Source organism: Ceratotherium simum, chromosome X (assembly GCF_057802395.1).
Source record: "Ceratotherium simum simum isolate JZ-2026a chromosome X, ASM5780239v1, whole genome shotgun sequence".
Lineage (NCBI taxonomy): Eukaryota > Metazoa > Chordata > Mammalia > Perissodactyla > Rhinocerotidae > Ceratotherium > Ceratotherium simum.
In genome coordinates, this window is record NC_141940.1 from 2,319,594 (window position 1) to 2,344,527 (window position 24,934).

General features: G+C 60.2%; 1 protein-coding gene across 2 annotated transcripts in view; it reads right to left on the reverse strand.

Annotated features, from left to right (window-relative positions):
- ATP2B3 (ATPase plasma membrane Ca2+ transporting 3) overlaps nucleotides 1-24,212 on the reverse strand; it is a 49,058-nt gene extending 24,846 nt beyond the window's left edge. For both annotated transcript variants that reach the window (XM_087427258.1, XM_004443293.3), the window contains exons 1-14: nucleotides 23,868-24,212; nucleotides 18,592-18,789; nucleotides 18,193-18,450; nucleotides 17,647-17,772; nucleotides 16,830-16,955; nucleotides 13,688-13,729; nucleotides 11,868-12,032; nucleotides 11,313-11,527; nucleotides 10,274-10,516; nucleotides 9,628-9,869; nucleotides 6,587-6,821; nucleotides 1,871-2,050; nucleotides 1,677-1,764; nucleotides 898-1,004 (exon numbers count right to left, since the gene is read on the reverse strand). In XM_087427258.1, the coding sequence (XP_087283384.1) occupies nucleotides 898-1,004; nucleotides 1,677-1,764; nucleotides 1,871-2,050; nucleotides 6,587-6,821; nucleotides 9,628-9,869; nucleotides 10,274-10,516; nucleotides 11,313-11,527; nucleotides 11,868-12,032; nucleotides 13,688-13,729; nucleotides 16,830-16,955; nucleotides 17,647-17,772; nucleotides 18,193-18,450; nucleotides 18,592-18,789; nucleotides 23,868-24,075 (2,433 nt within the window). In that variant the 5' untranslated portion in view covers nucleotides 24,076-24,212. The remainder of the gene's footprint in view (nucleotides 1-897; nucleotides 1,005-1,676; nucleotides 1,765-1,870; nucleotides 2,051-6,586; nucleotides 6,822-9,627; nucleotides 9,870-10,273; nucleotides 10,517-11,312; nucleotides 11,528-11,867; nucleotides 12,033-13,687; nucleotides 13,730-16,829; nucleotides 16,956-17,646; nucleotides 17,773-18,192; nucleotides 18,451-18,591; nucleotides 18,790-23,867) is intronic.
- Between the last annotated feature and the right edge of the window lie 722 nt (nucleotides 24,213-24,934).

Sequence of the window (24,934 nt, forward strand, 5' to 3'; positions counted from 1 at the left end):
TGCCACCGTCTGGCCACCAACAGGTCTTCTGTCCGGTCTTAGCGAACTAGAGCAGCTTGCTACATAAGGAGCCCCTGAGAGTGCTGGACGGGGACACCTTTGGCAGAGTTAGCACAGGTCCTCCTGGCCCACACGTGGGTGTCTGGAGGAGGACCCCCATCCTTGCTGCTCGAAGCCTCAGATGCAGGGACAGCACACCCTGTCTGGCCCTGAGGCCAGGCCCCGTGCAGCTCAGCTTAGTTCTCAAAGACCCAGGGTGCTGGGGCTTGTTCTCTTGGGGTCCCGGGTTCTGGGAAGGCCTGGCCCATGCCCCACGGTGCCTGCACACAGTAGGCTGTACCGAATGTGGCAGAGTAAAGGGCAATCCTTCTTGGTAGGGTGGGGAGAGGGGCTCGCTGGGTTTCTGCCTTTGGTGGCTGAGCACAGCTCCCCGTAGAAGGCCATGGGGACAGGGCCGGCCACCTGGCCACCCTGCTCAGCGAGGTCAGAGTTGTACACAGAGAACCAGCTCCATATAAACAACAGGAGAGAAGCACAGAGGAAAAGCTTGTTTGGGGACTCTGCTCATCACACTTGGGACCAACGTCCACTTAGACTGGACTGGGAGTGGGTGAGGCAGGTGCACAATTGACAAGGCCCCTGCCTCACAGAAATGTGGCCGGGCCCCACTGTCACCTCGGGCATCATCACACTAAATACCTTTAAACAAATCACACGTGTGTCCCCTGACCAGCAGAGCCTGAGGAGGCCCAAGTGGCCAGAACGTGAGAGAAAGAAACTTCTGGCACTCTGCAACTTGCCTCAACACTAGCTCCCACCTTCCTGCAAAAAGCTAATGTCCTTGAGACACAAGGCCCAGCCTGGGGTGGGGAGCCAGGCTGGCACCAGGTGGCTTACCATGGCGAAGCCCACATCCGCCTTCTTGAGGGCTGGCCCATCGTTGGTGCCGTCCCCTGTCACAGCCACCACCTGTCGCTGCTCGCCAGTGGTGCTGTCGATAATCCCTGAAACACAGAGTAGCGCCATTTGTGGCCCTGTGTGACAGCCCCGGGGGCTGTGGGGGCTGGTTGGCTCTGGAAACCCTTTGGGATTGTGACTGTGTCTACCGCCCCCAATCCTCCATGCTCCCTGTCACCTTTGGGATCAAGTCCCTATACCTTGACTGGCAGCCACATCCCCCTTGTCCCGCCCTGGCCCATCACCCAGTGAGGTGATACAGGGCCATGTGATTTGGTAGAAGGCAGGGGCCCAGCAGTGTGTGACTTGGAGAAATGTCTCCCTCTCCTGGGCCTCAGTTTCCCCAGCTGTTATGACAAGAGGCCAGCCTCTATCGGTGTCTTTCATTCATGTTGTTAGCTCAGAGAAGCGGAGGGGTGAGCTCTGGCGTGTCAGCCCTTTGACGGGGTCTCTGTTATTATCCCCATTTTCCTGATGAGGAAACTGAGGCTATGGAGAGCCAGGGACTTGCTCTGAGACACAAAGCAAGTCTCCAGTGGCAACAGGTCTAGAGCTGAGAACCCTGCTTCCTAAGCAGGCCCTGGAGACCCATTTGGGAGCTTGGCTTGGGGTGTCTGGGAGCAGAGAACACGTGGAGGTGACGGCTGCACCCAACCAGTGCCATGCCACCTCGGGAAGGGACGGGGCAGGGGTGAGCAGGGGTGAGCTAGCTCCATTACCTTTGACCAGAGTGTGCTTGTCGGTGGGAGACGATCGGGCGAGGACCCTCAGCTTGGGCCACACCTTGTCCAGGCGCTCCTGTTCTATCTGGGAGGGGGAAGCAGACAGACGCTGCAGAGCAGAGGTGGGGTGGGGAGAAAGAGCCAGAACTGTGGACAGCCCCACTGCGGGAGGGCAGAGGGGCTGGACCTACCTCGCCTTTCTCATTGCGGATCCGCCGGTTGAATTCCTTCCCCTCCAGGCACAGGAAGTCCTCCCCTGGCTGGATGATGCCACACTTGGCCGCAATGGCCCGGGCCGTGTTGATGTTGTCCCCGGTCACCATGCGGACTGTAATGCCAGCACGCTGGCATTTGCGGATAGCTTCAGGGACCTGGAAGAGACAAGAGAGGTGGGTGGGGTCATCTAGGCAAGGCACATTTATGTCCAGGCCATATCCTTTCCACCATCCAGATCTGCAGACCCACAGCCTTCCCTGTGGTCTCGGGGAAGGGCCTCTGCGGAGGGGCACCCAGAGAAGGCAAGGAGAATGGCCTGTCTGCTCTGCCGCCACTGCCAGCCTAGCCCGAAGAGGGTAGGGAGCCTCCCTCAGTCCCTCAGCATCCCTCCCTCCCCAAGGTGCCTCCTTCACTGTGCCAGGCTCCGGGGACCAGCAATGACTCAGACCCAGTCCCTGACACCATAAGCAAGGCTGGGAGAAGCCACTGGAAGCTTTTACACTGTCGACGAGCACCATCGGAGTAGTGTCTGGAAAGGTGACCATACAATGCCCCAGCTCTGTCAACCTCCTTTTCTACTGCAGGATGGAGACCCAGAGCTGCTGAGCCAGGATGGGCCCGGCTCCCACGCTGGCTGGCAGGGTTGCTGTGTTAGTTGGCTCTGGAAGAATGAGAAAGGCACCTCTGGCCCCAGCCAATGTGCCAGATGGCAGGGCCACTGCCGGCTCGTCCCTCTGGGGCCCTGACTCAGGGCAGGCTCCCGCCGTCAGCTGGCTTGTGGCCAAGGTCTGGGCACCACGCTCACTTGTCTCCCCATTTTTCACAGCAACATAAACCCGAAAACCTCTGCAGCCGTAGGTTTTACGTGCAGACGGTGGTGCCTGAGGGGCCAGGGAAGGGAGAGGAGGAGGAGGAGAAATGGGCTCAGAGCTCAGGGAACTGGATAAGGTCAGGCCCAGGCCTGTGAGATGCTTGGAAGCAGCCCCTGCAAGGGGTGCAGCCTGGGGAGACCGGCTCCCTGCTCTGTCTGATGGGCCCAGTGCGCCAGCCTGCAGGCTCCCAGTGAGCACCGTGGGGCTGAGACAGAAGCCCCGGGGACAGTCTGAGCTTGAGGAGAGAGAGGGAGAGAGCACTCGGTGTCCCGGGTGTACCCCAGCGGCCAGGCCTAGGAGCCCGAGGACAGGGGGTGAGCTGGGCCGCACAGACGTGGTGGCCTGAGGAGCAGGAGCCAGGCAGTGGGGGTGGGGCGGGGCAGCTGGGAGATCCCAGGGGAGGTGGGCGGCAGGTGGGGCCGGGTGGGCGTGTAGGGAGTTCTGACCTGGGAGTTCCCGGCATGCTGATGGTACCCAAGGCCCCCAAGGCGGGGCCGGGGGAGGGGGGTGTAGAGTGGCTGTGATCTCAGCCAAGGAGAGAGTGGGTGTGAGAAGAGGGGAGGCACAAGGCCCATCCAGAGGGGCCTCCACTTCAGGGTTGTGACCCTATGATCCCCGTGACCAATACTGCCAAGTGGTCCAGAAGGCCGAGACCCAGGAGGGGCCTTGCATCCCGTACCTCCAATAACGTGTCTCCTTGCTCTCAGCCTCAGGGATACTTTTTGCTCTTTGGGGATCTTGGGGTGCTGGATGATGAGCTACAGGGAGACACTGCCCTTCGAGCGAGCTCCCTTCTGTCCTTTAAGTGTCTGGAAGCCACCCCTCTGCTGCCACCAAGTGGCCGTGAGGAGCCTGAGACCCTCCTTTGAGTGGGCGCAGCCCAGGCCTGGCTCACTGTCTGCGGAAAGGCCCTGGGCCTCCCAGCCAGGTGGCGGGAAGCCTTCCTCCCTTGGCGGGTGCTCTCTCCCTCATGGGGTGACTGTCCTTCCTCACCTGCCTCCCTGTAGTTCCAGTCTAGCCCCAGCCCAGCCGTGATGCCAGCCTGCTCACAAAGGCCTCACAGCATGGCAGCCAGCCTCATGTCTGGAGGAGCCCCTGCCCCCTCCAGCATTAATACAGCCCACTTCCAGGGTCCGTGCGGCCCCCCAGGGCACAGATCCCCCGGCCCCACACCTCCAAGCACCTTGGCAGGTTTCACGGAGCCCCGTCCACCCTCCTGCTGTTGGCACCCGGGACTCCACTGGGCTACCACCTGGCAGGCCAGTCTCTGTGGCGGTCTGCCTGGCATCCCCAGCCTGGCCCTGTCGGTGCCATCTGCTGCCCAGACTCTCACTCTGCCACTCTCAAGCCAGAGAGGAGCTGTCCTGTTCCCTGGACCCTTCTGCCAAGGCTGTTTCTTGATCTTAACCAAGCAGCCCATTGCTCGGCCTCGGGGCCTCTCCGCAGCGGCAGCCACCGTGGGGGCTCCTCACTGTATCTGTCTCAGGACTTTGCCTGTGTTCCACATTTTCTACGATGAAAACTTACAACAATAATATCCTACTCTGAGAAGAGTACTGACCAGGAGAAGGCTGGGCCTTGCCCCACCCATGTGCAGCCGTTCCAGACAGTTCCATCTGACCATCCCCCCTGCCCCAGTCTAGCCTCATTGATGCCTCTGTAAAGGAGCCGACTTGGACCAGAAGATGGCCGCTGCAGTTCTGTTTATATCTATGACTCAAGCTTCGATTCGTTCAACAAATATTTATGCCAGAGATTAGGAGAAGCTTGCAGGGCTCCTTGGCCTGGGGAATCAGGCAAGAAGGGCTCCCTGCACTATACGGCTGTGAGCTGCTTCACACTTTACACCCCTCCATCCAGGCACGTGGCTGAGGTGGAAGGGGAGGGCAGGCTGGTTATGATGGTGCGGAAATGGCCTTGGCCAGGCCCTGGGAGGCCGAGAACACCACCATCCTGTGTCTGTGAGACACTCCAACAGGAGCTCTGGCCTTCCGGCAGCTTCACACAGCCCCAGCAAGCTGGGCAGAAGAGGTTAGAGCTGCTACTGTTGACACCTCCCAGGAAGTAAGGAGGGGACACCCATCACCCTGGGAGCAGCATAGAACACTAGCCAGGGGTGTGCAGCCATGTAGGGGTGTTGGGGGTGGTGGTGAATGGCTCCATTCCGAAGGGGAAGGCCATCAGGTCTATACAAGGACAACATGGCTTTGTGATTTGGTTTTGCTGTGTGGACACAGCCCTCCTCCACTCTGTGCCTCAGTTTTCCCCTGGTCTGATGAAGGGGAAGGCCCGGGCCCTGTGTCCCTGATGGTGGTCCTGCCACCCTCAGCAGTGCTCTCTCCCCCTGCTCTCCCAGACTGCTCCACCCACCGCCCACCTTTGCTGGGCCTGTTTCCCTGGCAGGAAGTCTCTCCTCTCCCCTCTGCCGCCATCCATTTCCTCCCAGGCCAGCCTCCATGTGTCCCCTCTCTGCACATGGTGGTCCCTATCTCCTTGGAACGCGAGGATGTGCCGTCGCTGACAACGCATGGCTGGTGTTCAGATATGGAAAGCATTGACTTGTGAATCAAGGGTTTGGTACTTGGTCTAGTGTATGAGTGCCTGTCTCCTGAAAGAGAGCCTGGAAGCTTCTCCTCCCTTGTCTCAGCACCTCCCAGGGCAGCTTGTACACATACATGTGTTCAGGCTAATTGGCAGGATTAAAGTGGCCCTGATCCTGACGCAAGGGGGCGGGGTGCCACTGGAGAGGCCCTGGGAGCAGAGAGAGAGGGGCCCTCCAGGCCCCTGGCAACCTGCACCTCCTGTACCTTGCACACTCCCTCTGGGACCTGGTGTCCTACATCCCTGACAAGCTTGCCCTCCCTCGAGGGTCTCTCACCTTTAAGGAGCAACAACTCTCTCCATTGCTCCTTCACTCTACACTCTGTCCAGCTTCTGCCATTTCTCTGTTCCCTCTTTAGAAAAGCTCTCAGTAAAGTTGTCCACATGTGCTGGCTCCCTGCCTCACCAGCCCACGGAACCTGTTCAGGTCAAGGTCTCCAGTGACCTCCCAATGTCAAGGGCCCACCTTGGCCATGATCGGGCTAAACTACCTTCTTGCTTCAGCCACATGGCCCTCTCAGTTGCCCCTCCCTGCCTAGTCCATTCCTTCAAGTTTCCTTCGCAGGCTCCTCCTGCCTCTGCTCAGGCTGCATGCCCACTCCAAGACATTACTCATGTAAAGATGCTTCTGGAATCTCTCTCCTGCCAGGACCTTTGCTCTGAGCTCTCCACACTTACAGCTACCTGCCCACTTGACATCTCCATGGGGATGTCCTGAACCTCACTCAGCCCAAGCAAACCTCGACCAAGAACTTCCCAGCCCAGTGACAGCACTGCCATCTGCCACTTCGCCAAACCAGAGCCTGGGAGTCGTGCCCAGCTCCTCCCTCTCCCTCACCACCTGCTCCAGTCTATCAGTCCTGTGGGTGTCAAGGTTTTAACTGCCACTGCCTCCCACCTGGTGGAGGCAGAGCCTGAGCCAGGGCTGGAGGCTAAGCAGCAGGGGGCCTTCCAGCGGGCAGGACAGAGACTCCATGTGGGTGCAAGAGCGAGAGGATGAGGGGGGTCAGGCGCACGGGGGAGGGTCTGGTCTGGGGTGCTGTGGCCACGCTCACCTTTCCAGACTCCAGCAGGTGGCAGTTCACTCCACCTCTAACTCTGGCAGGAAGTGGTGTGACAGGCAGGGAGGCGGGAGAAAGGGGTGGTTCTCCCCTTGCATTGACAGCCCCTCCAACGATCCCCACAACCCAGGCTGCTCACAGAGAAGCAGGTGGCTACCTCAGGTCGCACAGGGTCCTCGATGCCCACGACGGCTATGCAGGTGAGGTCGCCCACGACCTCGTTCTCATTGTCCCAGTCAGGCTCCTGGGCAGCAGAGAAGTCCCGGTAGGCGATGCAGATGGTGCGGAGACCATCGCAAGCCATGGGCTCGATGATCTTCTTTACCATGTCGTCCCGGTCCCGAGGGCGAAAGCTGCACAGTTCTCCATTGCTGTTTAAGATGTTGGTGCACCTGGGGTGGGGACACAGAAGAGGAGCCGGGCATCAGCCTGAGCCCTCCATTTGACAAGGCAGAGATGCTTCTCCAAGGAGGAGGCACTCTGCTTGCGTGGGGCCTAATAATGTACCCCCCAAATTCATGTTCCTCCCAGAACCTCAGAATGTGACCTTATTTGGAAATACGGTTGTTGCAAAGATAAGACGAGGTCATACTGGATGAGCATGGGTCCTCAATCCAATAACTGGTGTCCTTGTAAAAAGAGAAGAGTTCACACAGAGACACACAGATGCACGAGGACAAAGCCATGGGACGATGGAGGCAGAGATGGAGTGAGGCAGCTACACGCCAAGGAAAGCCATTGCTGGAAGCTGGGAGAGACAAGGAAGGACCCTCCCCTGGAGGCTTTGGAGGGAGCGTGGCCCTGCTCACACCTTGATCTGAGACTTCTGGCCTCCAGAACTGGGAGAGAACAGCTTTCTGTTGTTTTAAGCCATCAGGTTTACAGTACTTTGTTCTGGCAGCTCCAGGAGCTGGAAACTCCTAGACTGGCGTAGGAGAGCCGGGCAGGAGGCTGGAGCGAAGCTCCACGGGGACTTGATGAGACTCGATGGGATTTGGGGCAAATCACTCTTGCCCCACTGGGCTTCAGGGCAACAGTGTGGAACATCAGCATAAACTGAGTGCCATGGAGTGGGTCCGTGACAAGGCAGCAACTGCAGCACGGGCCCTGATGATCCTGGAAGCTTCTCAGAAGGGCCAGGGTGGGAGGGCTGCAGGATTCAGGTGTGAAGAGGAAAGAGCAAAGGAACCAAGGACCCCAGAGGCAGGCGAAGTGGAAGGGCGAGTGGAGGTCCCGAACAGACTAGTGAAGAAGGAGAGAAGGAGCTGGCTATGGAGGCCAGGGTGGGAAGTCATGAGCACAGCAAAAGCTGGCACGGACCCTGGTCTTTCTGTGGATTCACTTGTGTAATTCTCACAACACTCCCAGGAGGTAAGTATTCCTGCTACCGCCATGATACAGGGGGAAACTGAGGCCCGGGGCGAGGGAGTAACTTGATCATGTTCCCACAGTCAGCAAAGAGCAGAGGTGGGGTTGGAGCCCAGTGCCCGACTCCAGAGGAGAAGCACAGGAAGAGGGTGGGGCCTCCAAGTCCAGCGCTGCACTGCTGGGACCCAGCAGGACGGCCTCAGGGAGGAGGTGGTTTTTGCACCGGGCTGGGGAGGCTGTGCTTGCCTGGACAGAGTTTCAGAGGAGAGCATTTTGGGTGGGGCAGCGGTCGGTAGAGACCAGGACACAGCCAGGTGGGGGCGTACTTGGTCGTCCTGGGAGCCAGGGAGCCTGGGATGTCCCGCAGAGGACTCTGTCGTGAATGCCCTGGAAGGCCGGCTATGAGCTCAGAGGCACAATCAGGTTGCGTCTTAGAAGGTGGCTCTGGAGTACGTGAGGAGCCAGGTGGGCGGGGGAGGGTGGGGGAGAGCTGCTACAAAACTGAGGAAGAGAGAGGCCAAGGCCAAGGGGAGGTGCAGAAGCTGAGTGGGCTTGGGGGGCGGGGCACTTGGAGGCGGGGCTGCATGCTCCCCCTCAGTTTTTCTCACAGCTTTATTGAAATATAATTCACACACCACACAATTCACTCATTTAAAATGTACAATTCAATGGCTTTTAGTATATTCACAGAGCTGTGCGACCATTCCCACAGTCAGCTTTAGAACATTTTCATCATCTCTAAAAGAAACCCTGCACAAACAATAAAAGAAAAAATCATTTGTGCACCCAAGGACGAATCAAGAGAGTGAAAAGACAGCTCACAGGATGGGAGAAAATCCTTACAAATCAGGTACGTGTTAAAGATCTAGTCTCCAGAATATACAGAGAACTCTCATGGCCCAACAATAAACAGACGCCTGAAATCAAAGAACTCGAATAGACCTCTCTCCAAAGAAGACACACAAATGGCCAAGGATCACAGGAAAGGCGCCAACATCACTAGTCATCAGGAAACGCACATCAAACCACCACAAGATCCCACTTCACATCCACTAGGATGGCTGGAATAATAATAACAAGAAGAAAAACCAGAAAATAACACGTTGGTGAGGATGAGGAGAAGCTGGGCCCCTCATGCACTGCTGGTGGGAATGTCAAATGGTGCAGCCCCACGGAAAACAGTTTGGCGGTTCCCCTAAAAGTTAAACATGGAGTTCCCATTTGACCCAGCAATTCCACTCCTAGGAATAGACCCAAGAGAATTGAAAACAGTGTTCAAACAAAAACCTGTACATGAATGATCAACAGCAGCATGCTTCACAGTAGCTCAAAGGTGGAAACCACCCAAGTGTCCATCCGCAGGAGACTGGATAAACAAAGTGTGATGTATCCATCCAATGGAATGTTATTCAGCCATCAAAAGGGATGATGTTCTGACACATGCTACAACGTGGATGGACCTTGAAAACATGCTGAGAGAAAGGAGCCCAACAAAAAAGGCCATAGATTGCAGGATTCCATTTCTGTGAAAGGCCAGAAGAGGCAAATCCATAGAGACAGAAAGGAGATGAGTGGGTGCCAGGGGCTGAGAGGAAGGGGATCTGTGGGAGTGACTGCTTAATGGGAGTGGGGTTTCCTCTGGGTGATAAAGTGTTCTGCAACTGGATAGTGGTGATGGTGCACAACATTGTGAATGCACTTAACGCCACTGACATGTACACTTTAAGGTGATTAAAATGGCTAATTTTATATTATGTCTATTTTACCACAAAAATATGACCAGAAACCCCGTCCCCTTCAGGTAGCCACCAGCGCCTGGCCCCTACTCACTTTTTCAGTAGGATCTCCGAGGCGCCCTTGCTGAAGAGGCGGAAGCCGCCGTTGGGTAGGCGGATGACCGTGCTCATGGACTTGCGGACCGAGTTGAAGGTGTACACTTTGTAAAGCTTGTCTTCCGGAATCTGCTCCCGTACAGGCTGGAAGTCCCGCTTCAGGTCCAGGACGAAGCCCAGCAGGGCACACTCTGTCTTGTTGCCCACTTGACGTGGGAGAGCGCCTTCCTTCTCTGGAGGCTGTGAGGCGAGGGGAATCAGCATGGAGTGGGAGCCAAGTCCACCCTCCTTGCTGCTCCCCTGGGGATCCAGCCTGGCTGCAGCCACCACATCTTTAGGGTATGGTGGCAGGGAGCTGAGGAGGGCCTCCACTATAGACTAGACAGGCAGGTTTTCCACCATTCATTGGGCTTGGAAGGGGCTTCCAGAACCCGTGGGCCCTGACCAGCAGCCAGGGCAGGAGTACTGGGTTCAGGGATGAGGCAGAGGGTGATCAGCACCCCAGAGACCATTGTAGTTCTGGTCAAATGTTCTTCAGAGAGCCTAGTGAGTCCCTGGTGACAGCTCACACTGTACCCCCGGCGGGGCCCCCTGCCCTTGGCCCACCCCCACTTGGCCGAGCCTGCTGCCCCTTCTCAGCTCACTAGTATTTTGGTGGTGTAGGCACTGTTGATGGAGATGGCGTGGACCAGGAGGTCAAGGATCTTGGGGGTCAGGGCGCTGGGGGCCGGAATCTCCTTGTAGTGGCTGTCCCCGAGGTAGGACTGGACCACGGTCATACGGTTGGTGGTGAGCGTGCCCGTCTTGTCCGAGCAGATGGCCGTGGCATTGCCCATGGTCTCGCAGGCATCCAGGTGGCGGACCAGGTTGTTGTCCCTCATCATTTTCTGTAAAGGGCACAGGCAGGGGCTTGGGTAGCCAGTTGTCCTTGGGGAGGTTGGCCCATGGGGTAAGGGAGCAAGAGGTGGTCAACACAACGTCATGTGTGACTCTGCTTTGCCCGACCAGCTTTCCATGTGGCACTAACAGCCCGGGGGGCATCAGTCAGCAGGCACACCTTCACCACCGGGCTGACAGCAGTGCCCAAAGGCACAGCTCAGTGTGGCTGCAGAGTGGCTGTGAAGCCTAGGCAGTGGGCCTGTAAGATGTAAGGACTCTCATCAGACACGCCGAGTGGTCGACTCTGGGTGGCCGCTCTCCCCAGAGCTCACCCAGGGCCTCCCTGCTGCCCAGACAACTCCCCTGCTCATAGCCCCCTCTCAGGTCACCCGCTGGCCCTGCTGCTCCCCCACTCCCCCTCTTCCCCCCATCTCTGCCATGCTCTACCCACTGTCTCCAGTGTCCTCGGTCCTCTCCTGAATGCCCTTCCTCCCTGCCCCTGCCTCTGCAAACAGCACCAGCACCCTGAACTCCCTGGCCCCTCTGTGTTCCCTGCCTTCATCCTGCAGATGCCAGGTCCATCCCACCACCTGCCTGGTTTCCAGCTCATCTCACTGTGGCCAGAAAGCCGGGTGGGGAAGGATGTCCGAGTTCAGCTCTGGGTCCCTGCTCTTCCCCTGAGTGATCTCAAACTCTCTCCAGTCCCCACTGCATCCAAGTTGCTTAACGGCTTCACACCCCAGTTTCTGGGTCTGTGTCCTGGTATCAAGGGATTCTTATTCTTCTTGTATTTATTATTATTACCTTGACAGAGTAAGCTAAGGAGATGGTGACAGCAAGAGGGAGGCCCTCCGGGACAGCCACAACCAGCACCGTGACACCGATGATGAAGAACTTCACGAAGTACTGCACGTAGACTGGTGTGCACTCTGCCAGCCATACCCGGCCATCAACAACGAAGGTCTCGATCACAAAGTAGAGGACCAGGATGATGACAGTGATGGCGGACATCACCAGCCCTGCCCAACCACAACAGAGGCCACAGAGGGTGGGGGCGGGAAGTGAGGTCAGCAGGGGCGAGGGAGGGAGAGAGCAGGAGGGAAGAGGAGGTAAGGGATGCTGCAGCCCGCACCAACTAAAGCCTGTGTTGGGGGAGGCCTCCCGGAGGGCTGGGAATCTATGCTCGCCAGAGGGGGGCTGGAACAGGCCCTGATGGCCATGGTCTGCCCTTGGCCTGTCCCCTTGCTGCCTGGCACATCCCTTTCCCACTTGCTCTTCACAGCCTGGTCTTCTGTCCAGGACCCCAGTGTCCTCCACGCCCATCGGTGGCCCCTGGGCTGCCCCATTCTCGGCTCCCACCTGCTTTCCCGATCTGCACAGCCAGTTTGGTGAGCTTGCCCTGAAGGACAGACTTCTCTTTCTTGGGCACGTTGGCTTTCTTCTTCTCCCGCTCCTCCATCTCCCCGCCCTCTGCGCTCTTCAGGGGCTGCATTTCCATGGCAACCGCCCCATCCTGCTTCTTAGCTGCACACAGAAGAACCCCATGGCCAAGGTTAGGGCCCAGTGGCTGGGGTGACAGCTACAAGGGGCTTTCACAGGGAAAGACATGTCACACCATACAAGAGGACACGGGGTTTGGGAGTTTCTCTGATTTCCGAGTGTCACATGGCACGGGGGCTAGCTTGTCTCCCTCCTCTCTCCTTGTCAGCCCAGGCCCTCCTGAGGTGGGCGGGCGGCTCCAGCGCTGTCCTGGGAGGGACAGAGATGGTTCTCTTGGGGCCTCACAGGGGAAGGAAGGACAGACACAAGCACGAGTAACTCTGGCACACAGACAGGGCGGCCAGCCCCAAATCTCAATACCTGAGAGCAGAGGCCTAGGGCCCAAGGAACGTTCCAGACCCTGAGCTGACTCATCGGCCCACTGGTGTCCAAGGCACCTCTCTGCTCCCCTCAGGGAGGCCCAAGAGCCCCCGCACTCTCCTCCCCTGTTCCCTACTCAGGCTGTGTCTTCTCCCACCAGCCCCTTGGGGGACCCCTTGACTTCCATCGGGGCCCTAGGTCCCCTCAGTCTGCTCCCTGGCTGCCAGTGACTGTTGCTGGAAAGGGCTGCTGTGGGCAAGCTTCGCATGTCTCTCCTTGTGGAGACTTCCTGCCTCCTCTCTGGAACAGGTGGCCTCCCGCTCTCCTCATGCTGCTCCTGACAGGGTGGTGGTGGGTCCCCCATCCTGCCCTTGTCACCTCCGTCACCTCACACACTCTGCGGCCTGCAGTGCCTTCCCCTGCACTGCCCCGTGTAATCCGGTCCATTCTCCACCCTGCCACTCAGCCTCCTCCCTCACCACTCTCAGCTCCACCCAATGGGGTTCTTGGTGCTCCTGACACCACCTCTGCACACCTGCCACCTCGCTGTGTCATCTGCTTCCTCTTGCTTCCAGTCTTCCCACCTGTCCCTTGTCCCTTTGACTGCCTGAGACCACTCACTGATGGCTTCTTCTTTCCAGGGGCCTCAGGCAAGAGCCCTTGGCCTCAGTGACACTTAAGGCCCCACCTGGCTGGGCCACTCTAGCTTCATGCCCCACCAACTGCCACTCCCTGCCCCAGCCCAGGGCCCTAGCCACTGGGCTGTCCCCTGCCCCAAATGCCCCCCCCCCGACTGCAGCTGTCCTTGACCTCTGGTTTGCTCGTCTGATCCTGTCTTGGTGCTTGGGTCCCTGGGATCCATGTTGCACTTGAGCTTTGCCCCTAGGTCCGCATCTCTGGACCATGACCTCCCTGAGGGCCGGGACCCTGCTTTATCTGCCTTCGGATTCTCAGCGCCGACGACTGCCTGCGGATAGCACTTCATCCCGGCCACAGGCATTCGGGCTGAGAGGAGAGTGGGCCTCGGCCCCTCGGATGGCCGCCCAGCCACCTTGCCTCAAAGGCCCAGCAGAAAGGCAGCTGAATTGGGAAACCCACAGGCCTGATAGGTCTCGGGCGAGTCACCCTCTCTGAGCCTGTTTCTTCACCAGGATGCTTGCTTCCAGGTGATCTTGGCACATTTCCGGCGGGATCTGCAGATGGGCCGCCCCACCCCACTCACCTGGTCTCTAGGTGCTGCTCCTGCAATTGAGGTGGGCGGCCCCCCACCCCGTGTCACGCCCTCCACCACCCCACCCTGAGTGCAGGGCTCTCATTACCTTTGGTCTGGCTACTCTCCATCGCCCCATCCTGCTGCTTGCCTACAATGGAAGAGGAACGACAGACACGGAGACTTGAGAACATCCACGTGGCCCTGGCACACGCACATGCACACAGGACAGCGGGGCACAGACAGTGCGGCCAGCGAGCAGAGGAAAGGGGGAGGAGGGCCCTGTACTCTCCAGGCCCACACTGACGCCCACTCACCACGCCCCAACACGTGCACACCTTGACCTCAGCCCTCCAATGAAGCCCCAAAGCCGGCCCTGAATGGACCCTGGGTCACGTGTGGGCGGCAGTGGGGGTTTCCAGAAGGGATGCCACCATGGGGAGTTAGAGCTGCCAGGTGTGTGGTCCCAGCTGGGTCACCTTGAGAAGGGTCCCCCAGTCAGGATGTGTGTCCGCCCCCCAGAACCAGCGTGGGAGGTTTACCTAGATGGTTCCTAACCTCCGGTGGCCTAGAGATTCGCTTTCTCTGCAGTGCAGCCAGCAGTGAGCCCTGTGTGTGCTCTAGAGGAATCTGCTGGGCACCTCGCAGCACTAGAGGAACAGGCAGGGGCATGGGACTGGCCTGGCCCCATGTGGCCCTGTGCAGGGGCTCATTCATGAACGTGCTCTGCAGCCACAAGGCCCACAGCTGCCTGGCTTCCTAAGGCCATGGGAAACAGTGCTGTTCCCAAGGTAAGGAAGGCCTACCACTGTGGGAGGGCCTAGGAGACCTGCCAGGCGAGGGGCCTGCAGCAGCGCGCCTGGCACTGTGCTCAGGCTCTGGCTCTGCACCCGAGCCCCTCCTGCCTCACCTGTTCCAGGGTGTCATTGCTGGGGCATCAGTGTGAGGAGCTTTCCTGGGGGCCACACATGTGCTGGCCCCGAACCCAGAGACCTGGGGCAGGTTGGGCTTGTGGGCTGACCTGTCAGCCACCACCCAATAGCTCATGCACTGGGGATCCAAGAACACAAACGGGGTGCCAGATGGCTACCAGGCAGTGGGGTCTGGTCTGGGAGTCCCAGGGTGGAGGGAGAGGCCCCCTGCAGGGCGAAGTGGGGTGTGGGTCAGGCCCTCTCTGCCCAGGGCCCCTGTGGAGATGCAGCGGGATGTTCAGAGGTGAAGGGGACTTCTGGGGGGAGGGGAGACACCCATAGACACAGGGTGACAATACAGCACGATGAGGGGGTGTCGCTGGAAGCCCTGTGGCCATGGAAGCCCAGGGGACCCAGGCTGCAGACAGGACCGGGGAGGCCTCTGGAGGATGGAGGGAGGTTTGGGATGAGCACTACAGGAAGAGGAGGGACAGGAGCCGAGGGAGGGAGGAGGAGGGGAAGGAGGACATTCCAAGGAGAAAGGTGACTAGGAGTCAAGGCCAAAAGGCAAGAAACAGGTGGGGGGCAGCAGGTGGACAGGGAGTGTTGGGCCCACAGACGAGGTCGGGAGGCAGCAAGGGTGAGGGCCAGGGGGAGGCCCCAGGTGTGGCCACCTTCCCGTCTCCACAGTGGCCAGGGCCTTGGGCTGAAACCTCGGTGAGGGGTCGTGGGTCCTGCTGTCCCCTCCCTGGAGCCTGGCCAGCTCTGCTCCCCCTCCAGAGCCCCCTCAGGGTTCCCCTCCTCCAGGAAGCTGGCTGGTGGAGGTGACCCCGCTGACTCCTAAGTAGCACAGCCTGGGGGTGCTGAAGAAGATGAGAGGGAAGAGGAGCTGGGGCAGGGGAGGGACCTGTGGGGGCTGGCGGGGCTCTGTCAAGGTTGAAGAGGAGGGGTCTAGGACCAAGTCCTGAAGGATACGGACACTTAAGGGATGAAGAGAGAGGGGAGGAGCCTGGGAAGGAGTGTGGAAGGGGCATCCTGCCAACCAGCCATCAGGGAGTCGATGGAAGGCCACCAGGCAATGTCAGCTGGGCTTCCCAGGAGAGAGGCACGGGGACTCCAACCCAGACGAGGCCCAGGGCCCACCCACCTGCTTGCCCACCTGTGGACCCCGGGGCACTTACTGTGGAGGGACCTGAGCCGAGCGCTGCAGGGAAAGGGGGCTGGGTGTGGCAAAGGTGGCTGTGAGGGGTGAGCCTGGCCATCCAGGAGCAGGGAGGTGTCCATGCAGAGAGGCCGGGCTCAGGCTGCCAGGAGACAGGGCCCACAGAAGCTTCTAGGCAATAGCGGCTCATCCACCTCCTCCCTCACGGCCTCCAGGAGCAGGGTGGCCCAGGGCTGGGACACTAGCACATCCTTCCTTAATGCTGACCTGTCCCCGTGTTGCCTGCTCTCTGGGCCCAGTGGACTTGACTGACTGAGGTGGGGCAGGTGACTGGCCCTCCTCTGTCCCCTGCCCAGCTCACCAGCCCCAGCGTCTCATTGCCCCCAAGGGCCCCGGCTGCAGGCTTCCAGCCCACGTTCTCCCCACACATGTGCAGTTTCTTTGTACTTCTTTCTAGTGGGCCCAGGTGGATTCTCTCAGAGGTGAGGCGTACATCTAGAAAACTCTGCTCCCCACCTGGTTTGACTGCAGAAGTGGCCTGAAGGGAGACCCAGGTCAGAGCAAGGTGAGTCGTGAGCAGGTGCAGGCCTGAGTCACAGAAGGGAATGGGCTCCTGACCCTCGGGACTGAGACAGTGTGAGGGGACGCTGAGGGCAGCTCCATAGCCTTGTAAACCCTGTTCTGAGGACTGGAGGGGACACTGGCCATGCCTGGGGCTCAGAACAGTGGCAAGAAGAGGCAGCAGAGGGGCCATGTGCCAGGGTGGCTATAGAGCTGGGCTCGCAGAAGACATCTGTCCCTCGGCATTGCTTTCCCTTGGGTGAGGGCCCCCGCTCCATCCCAGCTTACTCTGGCCCCTGGCTCCATGTTGGCATGGTACCCTCAGCACCTCACCATGGGGGTTGAGCACTCCTGAGGGTGGGCATGAGGCCCCTTGTACACACAGCCCAAACCCTTCAGGGACTAGCCATCCGAGGGAAGCTGCCCTTAAACAGAACTGGAGGGCCCAACCTGCTGGCTTTGGGGCAAAGACCCCAGAATAGGGGTCCCCAAAGGGACTCAGACGAGAGACTCAGAAGAGAGGGTATGGCCTTCCATCCCCAGAGCTGGAGCTGGATCTGCATGGAAGGAGGAGCAGTCCTCCATCGGCACTGGGACTGGAGGTCAGGTCACCTTACCTTTCTTATCCTTCTTCTCCTCCTCCTCTCCGCCAGCTCCAAGCAAGGTAAAGATGATGCCTGTCTGGGAGTTCACACCAACAGCCGTCACCACCATTCTTCCAGAACCTTCCATGACATGAGTGCCTGGCATAGCAACACAGAGAGACCAAGAGAGAGATTCGCACCGCCAGGTGGGAGGCAGGCTCAGCACCTGCAGCTTCTCTCCCAGGAATCCCAGAAGCAGGGACTCAGTGTCTGGAGGCCCCTGGAGGCTGTGTTGACCCTAAGCCTCATGCCCCGCCTGGAGGGGACCCGGAAGCCTGCACAGGAGCAGCTACATGCCCAGAGGCAGCGGGTGAGCTGTTCACAGGGTCCACCCGGGGCCTCCAGTCTCTATATTGTGTCACACTACGTTTGCCACTGGGATAAACATTGGGCTAAACCAGAACCTTCTAGAAAGGGAACACGCCCCCAATGGGTCTTCTTCAGGGTCTGGATTGGGGAGGAGCACAGCACTATGCTGACCCAGAGCCAGCCCCCACTGCAAGGGGTTTCCCTCAGGACACCAGTGGCCCTCTGGGGCTGAGAGGACCCATTTCCTTCCCCAGCAGCTGGAGCTGCCCCCAGCATGCCTCCCACGGCTGCTCTGGCCTTGTGGAGGGCAAAGTCTGCAGATTCTCTAACTGGAAGGGCTACTCAGGGGGGCCTTGGTTGACGGGGTTGCCAGGTCAAATGGCTTCCAAGGCTCCTCAGTGCTGGGCTGGTCTAGAGGGTGGCTGCCGGCGGCCGCATCCCAGCATCCCCTTGGGCACGGCCAGGGTCCTCGAAGCCTCACCTGAGAGCAGCATGGGGTCTTTGTCGGCTGACTTTCGCACGTGGTCTGACTCGCCAGTCAGGGAGCTCTCGTCGATCTTGAGGTCGTTGCCCTGGATGAGCACGCCGTCGGCAGGCAGCAGGTCTCCTGAGGGCGGCCAGGCAGCCAGAACCAGAGGCCATGGGTCCAGGCAGCCTTTCTTTCCGCCGCCTCCCGCCTCCCCCAGGGGAGGGCCCACTGGAGGTGGGGCCCTCTTCCTTCGGTCTCCTCCTTCCTGGGGGGATCCACCCACCCCTCGCCCTGTCATCCAGCTCCCAGGGAAGGGGGACAATGGAAGCATGCTGCAGTGCTGGGGAAGCCCTCAACAGGCCAGCCGTGGGGACAGCCTACTTCCTGGGGCTCTAAAGCCTCTGAAACTCTCCCTCTTCACTCTGCCTCCTGCCCACGCTGCCCCCTTCCAGCCTCCCACAGGTGAGGGCACACGAGCTGCTGGCGAGAAGGCCCACTCTCTCCCTGAAACGGGAGCCGAGCTTCCTTCGTGGGGTGGGTGATGATGGGCGCACTCACCATACTTGACCTGGGCGATGTCCCCCACCACCAGCGCAGCCACAGGGACCTGGAGGAGCTGCCCATTGCGGATGACTGTGAACTTCTGCTCCTGCTCGATGCGGCTCTGCAGGCCCCGGAACTGCTTCTCCTTGCTCCAGTCATTGAAGGCCGTGACGAGCACCACGCAGACTACAGACAGCAAAATGGCGGCCCCCTCGATCCAGCCGGCCTCAGCCTCCCCTTCGTCTTCTGTCCCGGCCGACACATTCCCGCACGCTGAGCCGGGGACAGAAGGGAAGGACAGAGGTGGCAGAGGAGTCACTCTAGCTGGCTCCTTCCTGCCGCCGGGTTGGGACATCCTGTGACCTTCCCTTGTCTCAGGTTCCATCCCTCCCCTCCTGCCAGCTCCTCCCTCACCTTCGCTCTCCTCTCCTGGTGGCGCATAGAACGAGAGGCCCAGGGAGATGATGGCAGCCACCTCCAGGATGATGAGGGTCACGTCCTGCAGGGCCTCCCACACCAGCTGCAGGAAGGTCTTGGGCTGCTTGGGAGGAATGAAGTTCTGCCCGTAGATCTGCCTGCGCTTCTCCAAGTCATTGGCGTTGTCGGCCAGGCCTGCATGGTGCAGGGATGGAGCGCAGAGGCACAGAAGGAGAGGATGGGAAAGGCTGGCCCCTCGCCCCGGCCCCACATGACCCTGCTCCATCCTCCCCTTCCTGCCCTGCGTGCCTGTCTCTCCCTCTAGACTGAAAGCTCCTGGAAGGTGGGAACTGCCCTGGCCTGGTGCCCAGAGCCTTTACGCAAACCCTGGGGGCATGTATGCAGGAGTGCGTGTGTGGCCCCGCCAGCTGCCCGGACAGTGCGGGCATGTGGCCATGTGCCAGCACGGAGCCCCTAGCATGAGGAAGGGCTAGACCATCCTCCTGATATGCCTGGGGAAGTCTAGGGACTATGGTGGGTCCCTCTGCAGGGGGGACGTAAAGGAAAGTGGTAACAGTCAACATGGAGGGAGGGCAGAGGGAATCCAGCTGGGCCAGGGATGGCCAAGTGTCATCCGTCCGGAGATAGAAGCAGAAGAGACCAGCCAAGGCTTTCCCAGGGAGTGCAGGGCCTGGTATGAGACCGGGATGGAGGGCACGGGGAAGCATCCCTCTCTCAGCTGAGCCCCAGGTAGTTGACGCCCCATGGGCCATGAAGGGGCAGGAGGTGTTTGTCAGATCCCACCAGGATCCAGATGAGGAAACTGAGGCCAGGAGGGAAAGGACCCTGTCCTTGAGTTGGGGCTCTTGACTGCAGCCCAGGACCCCTCTGCTGCCCCGTCCACCTGACCCCAGGTCAGGCTGGTGGGAACCTCACAGATGCTGAGCCACAAAGACGCGGCCATAGTCAAACTGGGTACGCAGGACACAGAGTCTTGACTGTCCCACAGGACCTGGGAGAGGGTTGGCCCCCACAGCCCAGAGGCCTTGTCCGTCTTGCTCACCCTGTTGAGCATGGGCCTGGCACCCATGGTGTCTGGGAGATGCACAGGGACTACCCCCAGCCCTGTATTCTCATGGCCTGTCCTTCGGAGACAGCTGCCTCCTTCCTAATGTCTTGCGAGCCCCCGCTGCAGTGCCAACCTAGAGCCCTGAGCTGGGGTCGTGGTGAAGGACAGGCACGGGCCGTGGGCTCCTCTCCCCATCCACAGGCCCCCCACTGCCCCCTCATACTTGGCAGTTGCTGAATGTCTATAAGGCTAATGGGATTGTCAATGTTTCATGCTGTTGCCATGGTGTCCCCAGGCTGCGGGGCAGAGGACAAGGAGGGTAAAGGGTGGGGAACCCAGTCCCAGTGGGGGACCCCCTGTGGCCTGAGCAGATGAGGCACTGTGACGCAGGGCTGAGGGGCTGAGAAGGGCCTGACCAATGGTTCTGGGGTCCTGGGAGGCCCCCTCCATCTCCCAGACAAGCTGCTGGGTGGGGGATTAGAGAGGGTGGGCCTGGTCGACGCAGGGGCTCAGAATCAATACCCACAAAGTGGCCAGCCATGGCATCTGGAAGCTGGGCTATTACTTCTCATTCTTGGGATAACCCGCTTCCTACCTAGGCCTGCACCGAGGCCTCTGGGTCTCTGCCTCTAGAGCATGAATCTCCTCAGGCCCATGCCTGGCGGTACCAGAAGCTTCCATGCGGGACTGGCACCCAGGCCACGGCCTCCCAAGGCCAGACACTGACTTGGTCACCTTCCCCAGAGGCAGGCAGATGGGACGACACAATTCCCTAGCCCTTCCCCCAGCCCTCAGGATTCTGTTTCCTTCCAGGCCCATCCACGGTGCTCCCCTGCCACCCCTCCCCCACGCTGCCACACCCCCCCAGCCTTTCCCGCTTCTCTGCCCCCAGTGTCCAGCCCCACACTGACACCTAGTGGATGGATGGCAGCTTGCAGTTCCCAGCCCTGAGTAGCTGTGACTCTTGCCGCCTCATGTGGGGGCAGGGGCAACCAGAAGAGCCGGGGTCCCAGCCCATGGGCTGCTCCCAGCCAGCTTGGGAAGGCACACAAGACTGGGCCCAGACGACTCAAGAACAAGACAGTGCTAAGTGTGGTGCAGGAGTCCAGAGGCAGGAGATTGGGTGTGCACTGGGGCAGGGAAAGATGGCTTCTGGGGAGGGGCAGGGTGGACCCGTCCGAGGTAGAAGGAATGACGAGCAAAAGCCCACAGTCGGCACAGCCTTGACAGGTCCCCCGAGCTAGGCGATGACCACACGCTGTCCTCCCTATCCAGCAGAGCCGCAGCTGTCCCTGCCCCTCTCCCCCTGGCCTCATCATGCCCGGCCCGGTGGCAGCTCAAGTTTCTGGAGCCGCAGCTTCCCAGTTGGGCGTCTGGGAGAAGCTCAGGACCTCAGCTCCTAGAGGCGGGGGCCCAGCTAGGGTGCGTGCCCTGCTCCTGACTGGGGCCTGTGCCCTTGAGCTACAGGAGCTATGGAAGGCGGGGTCAGTACCAGGGAGGCACTCAAACCCTGGGTCTCCCAGACACCCAGGGTCTCCACTACCCCTGCCCTGGGAAAGGGCACTGATCTGCAGCCCCGAGAGGGACAAAGGCCCACCTCACCCTCTAGAGAGCCCACAGTCCCCATGGCACCCTGCCTGCCCATCCCATATACCCGGCTTGTATCCAAGGGTAGCTGGGCCCTCAGGGTCCCTTCTCCAGGAACTCACTCGCTCCCTCCCTCCCTCCCTCTGTCAGCCTGTCCTTTGGCCTTGGTTTGCCCTTGATGCTACAGCAATGCTTCTCTCTCCCTTGCCCTAGACCAGCCCGAGGCCTTGGCCTTCCTTGGGGCTCAGGGTCCCGATGGCTGCCGCCACTAAAGCCCTCACTGGGGGAGTGAAAGGCAGCTGCAGCCCCTCTGGTTCAGGGCACGCACTGGCCCAGCAAGCCCCTGAGGGCAGCCCAGGTCCAGGGTGCGGGGGCAGGGGCCGGCTGGTTGGCATGGACACAGATGGGCACCCTGCCCAGAGCAGAGGCCAGATGCCATCGGAATTGGATTAGGACCACATCGTGCGGCTCCCGGCTAATCTGCCCCCTCCTTTCCATGACTGCCAGTGGATGCCAGACAGGGGAAGGGCCAGGGCCCTGCCAGTGGGCCTACCACTGAGCTTGGCCTACGACCCAGGTTCCCTGGCTTCTGGAATCCTCTTGGATCACTACAAAGGCTGAGCCCGTTGATGTACTTATTGCCAGGAGAACACAAAGTCCCCTCCCCCAATACACCATGCACCTTCTTGGCCTCACTACACTCCACAAAGCACCACTCTGCTGGCACCCCCGAGTCTGCCCACCTGGCCAGGGGGTTGGTATGAGGCCTAGGGTGCAGCTAAGCTGGCCCCTCCCACAAGCTCAGGCAACTGTGTCTGAGAAGGAGTGGGAGGGTCTGATGAGAACTCCAGGGCCAAGTCAGCAGACATGCAAAGACCCCACACTTGCTGGGGGGCCAGGGAGGGGAGGGAGGTCCTCGCAGAGCTCACTCTTAGGCACGCAGACCAGGCCTAGCTGGTTCCCTCTGTTGGGGCCGGGCCACCCGCCTGGGCACCTGCCCTTCTCCATGCCTGCCCCTCCACAGGCACCGGGTGAGCTCCCGAGCTGCTGTGGCAGAATCGGGCAGGTTCCCAGGGGCCTTGACATTTTAAATATTTAACAAGGCCTGACAGGCAGGGGAAAGACTGCTGCCAGCTGAAGTCCATCTGCTTCCTTTTATCTGGGAGAGGCCAGAGCCCTTGTGGCTAAATGGCCCTCCACACCAGCCTCCTCATGACCCCCAATCCTGGGGTGGCATGGGCAAGGAGGAGGGAAGGAGAGAGATCCTCTGGCCAAGCCATCTGTCCCAAGGACATGCCGTACCAGGCTGGGTCCCTTTAGAGCACAAAGCAAGAGAGACCCAGACGGCGCCGGAGTTCCTGACCTGGCCGGGTGGGTACCCCTCACCTGGCCCTCAGGCCCACTGCCTCCTGGGTGGGCCGTCTCCATTGCCCGCTCCAGCCCATGCACCACCCGCAGACAGACGGGGCCAGGGAACAGGAGACAAGCTTGACAGCCAGGGCCCTGGGTGGATTTAGGTGTGACGGCCGAGACAGGAGCTGATGAGGTCAATCAGCGCTGGCTGGGAACAGGCCTGGCACCGAGCTGGGACAGCCCCAGCCCCTGCCAGGGAGGGGTCAGCTGGGCCAGAAAATGCTCCAGCTCCTGGAATCTGGAGCCAAGCCTGGCTCCTGGTGGTCCCGGGCTCCCAGCAGACCCAGCAGGCAGGACTGAGGAAGTCTGGTGCAGGGCAGGGCAGAGTTTTGCAGCCAGGGCAGGGGAAAAGGGCTACAGGGCAGAGGCGGAGACCCAAGATGGCAGCTAGGCCTCCACCCCTAGAACCTTCTAAGAGGACACGCCCCAGGCTCCCTAGAGGCTCCCTGCAGCAGATCGCATATCTACACCGCCACAGGCTTATGCCTCTTTGTGACAGCCTGTGGGCAGTGCCACCTTCACTCGGCACTCTGGGCGCCCCTCAGGCCCCCCCATCCCCGGGTTACTCCCTCCCTTCCAGGGAGAGGCCCCTGCAACACAAGACCTCAGAGGTCTCGCACCCTGCACCCCTTCTTCCTCTTCCCATCCCCCTTAACTGGACACAGGGCTGAGCACACAGGGACCCTGGAATGTGCAGACAGGGGCTGTGCCTTCCTCTTCCTCTGTCCACGGGGTGGGGTTGGGGGGCGCCCCACACCATTTGTCAGAAGAGCCTATGGGGTATCAGTTTGGGGCCCATCCCATCTGCATGCGCTGATGCGGGGCTGTCTCCTCCCTTCCCCTTCTCTGTCGCTCGATTTCTATTTAATCCAAAGAAGAGACAAGAGCGGGGAGCTGCTGATTATGGAAGTGTGGGTGTGGGGGTCAGGCCACAGCTCCTTGAGGACTCCAGGTTGCCCAGAGGGTGACCTCCTCACCCCACGTAGAGCATCTCCCACTCAAGGGGAAATGGCTGCCCAGGGAGGGCAATGTCAGGGTCAAGAGTGCCTCCAGGAAGCTGCTGCAGCAGCGCCACCCGGCCCTTGACTGGGCCTGCCCTGGGGGTAGGGGATGTCTTCAGGAGTCCCTGGAAGGCCAGGTGGCACATGGCCCTGAGTCCCTGGTGCACACGTGGCCCAAGCTGATGCTCTGCTGGCAGACTTACCCTCTGTGGGTGAGGTCTTCAGCCTCTTGCAGAGCCCGCTGACATCCCCATAGGCTTCCTGGACCTTCTGCAGCGCCTCGGCCCCTCGGAGCTCCATGAGGGAGCGCAGCTCAGCCAGCGTGCACCCAAAGCCACCTGCTTGGGGGGCCTCCCGTTGCTGTTGGGGCTTGGGATGGAACTCAATGGAACTGTTGGCCATGTCGCCCATTCTGCTTGTCGCACTGGGAGGAGAGGGTGCTGGGCCTTCTCGCAGCTGCAGCCTCAGCTAGGGGCAGGTGGCTACCTGAGGTCCCAGTGCCTGGGTGAGGCGCAGCAGAGGTGATGGGGAAGTGGCTAAGCAGAGATACCTGGGGAAAAGGAGGGAAGAAGAAGCCAGGGAAGCAGTTGAGACAAAACTGAAGTCTGCTCTTCTAGAACATCCTCTGCAAATCTGCACTTAGTCTGAGCCATGACTCACCGAGTACAAAATTCACCTCCCAGGCTAGGCCAGTGGCCCTCACGCCCTGCCAGGCCCACCTGCCAGGCAACCCCCTAGTCCTGCCCACCGTGAGCACCCAAGCCAGGAGGGCTCGCCTAGGTGGGGAAGGAGGAAGCGTTCATGCCTCTTGGCGGGGACCTGCTGCCACCAGCACAGCCCAGCTGGGATATGGAGGCTCCAACTGACCCCCCAAATCCATCTGGGAACCCACACTGAAGCAGGGGCAACGTGTTGGGATTGATTAGTGGCCGGTCTGGCCCTGGCACGGGTGAGCGATCTGTGCCGCTCTTCTCCCAGGTGGGCCCACCTCAAGCTTCTCGCTCATCTGCTCCATCACGCTCCCCGCTCTTGCCTGATTAAGACTTGCCCTGTGCAGCGGGCATGCTATCAATCCCCAGCAGCGGTGGCAGCAGCGGTCTTCTGGCGCCACCTCTGCAGCTCACGGTTTCAGGCCCGGGGCTGCGTAGGGGTCCAGGGAGCAGGCCCAGCCATGGACAGGGCCAGCTGGGTGCCAGGTCAAGGCTTAGTGCACAGGGTGTCTCTGCTGCCCTGAGGGTACCTGGGGGGCAGGGGCAAGGAAGGGAGGAGG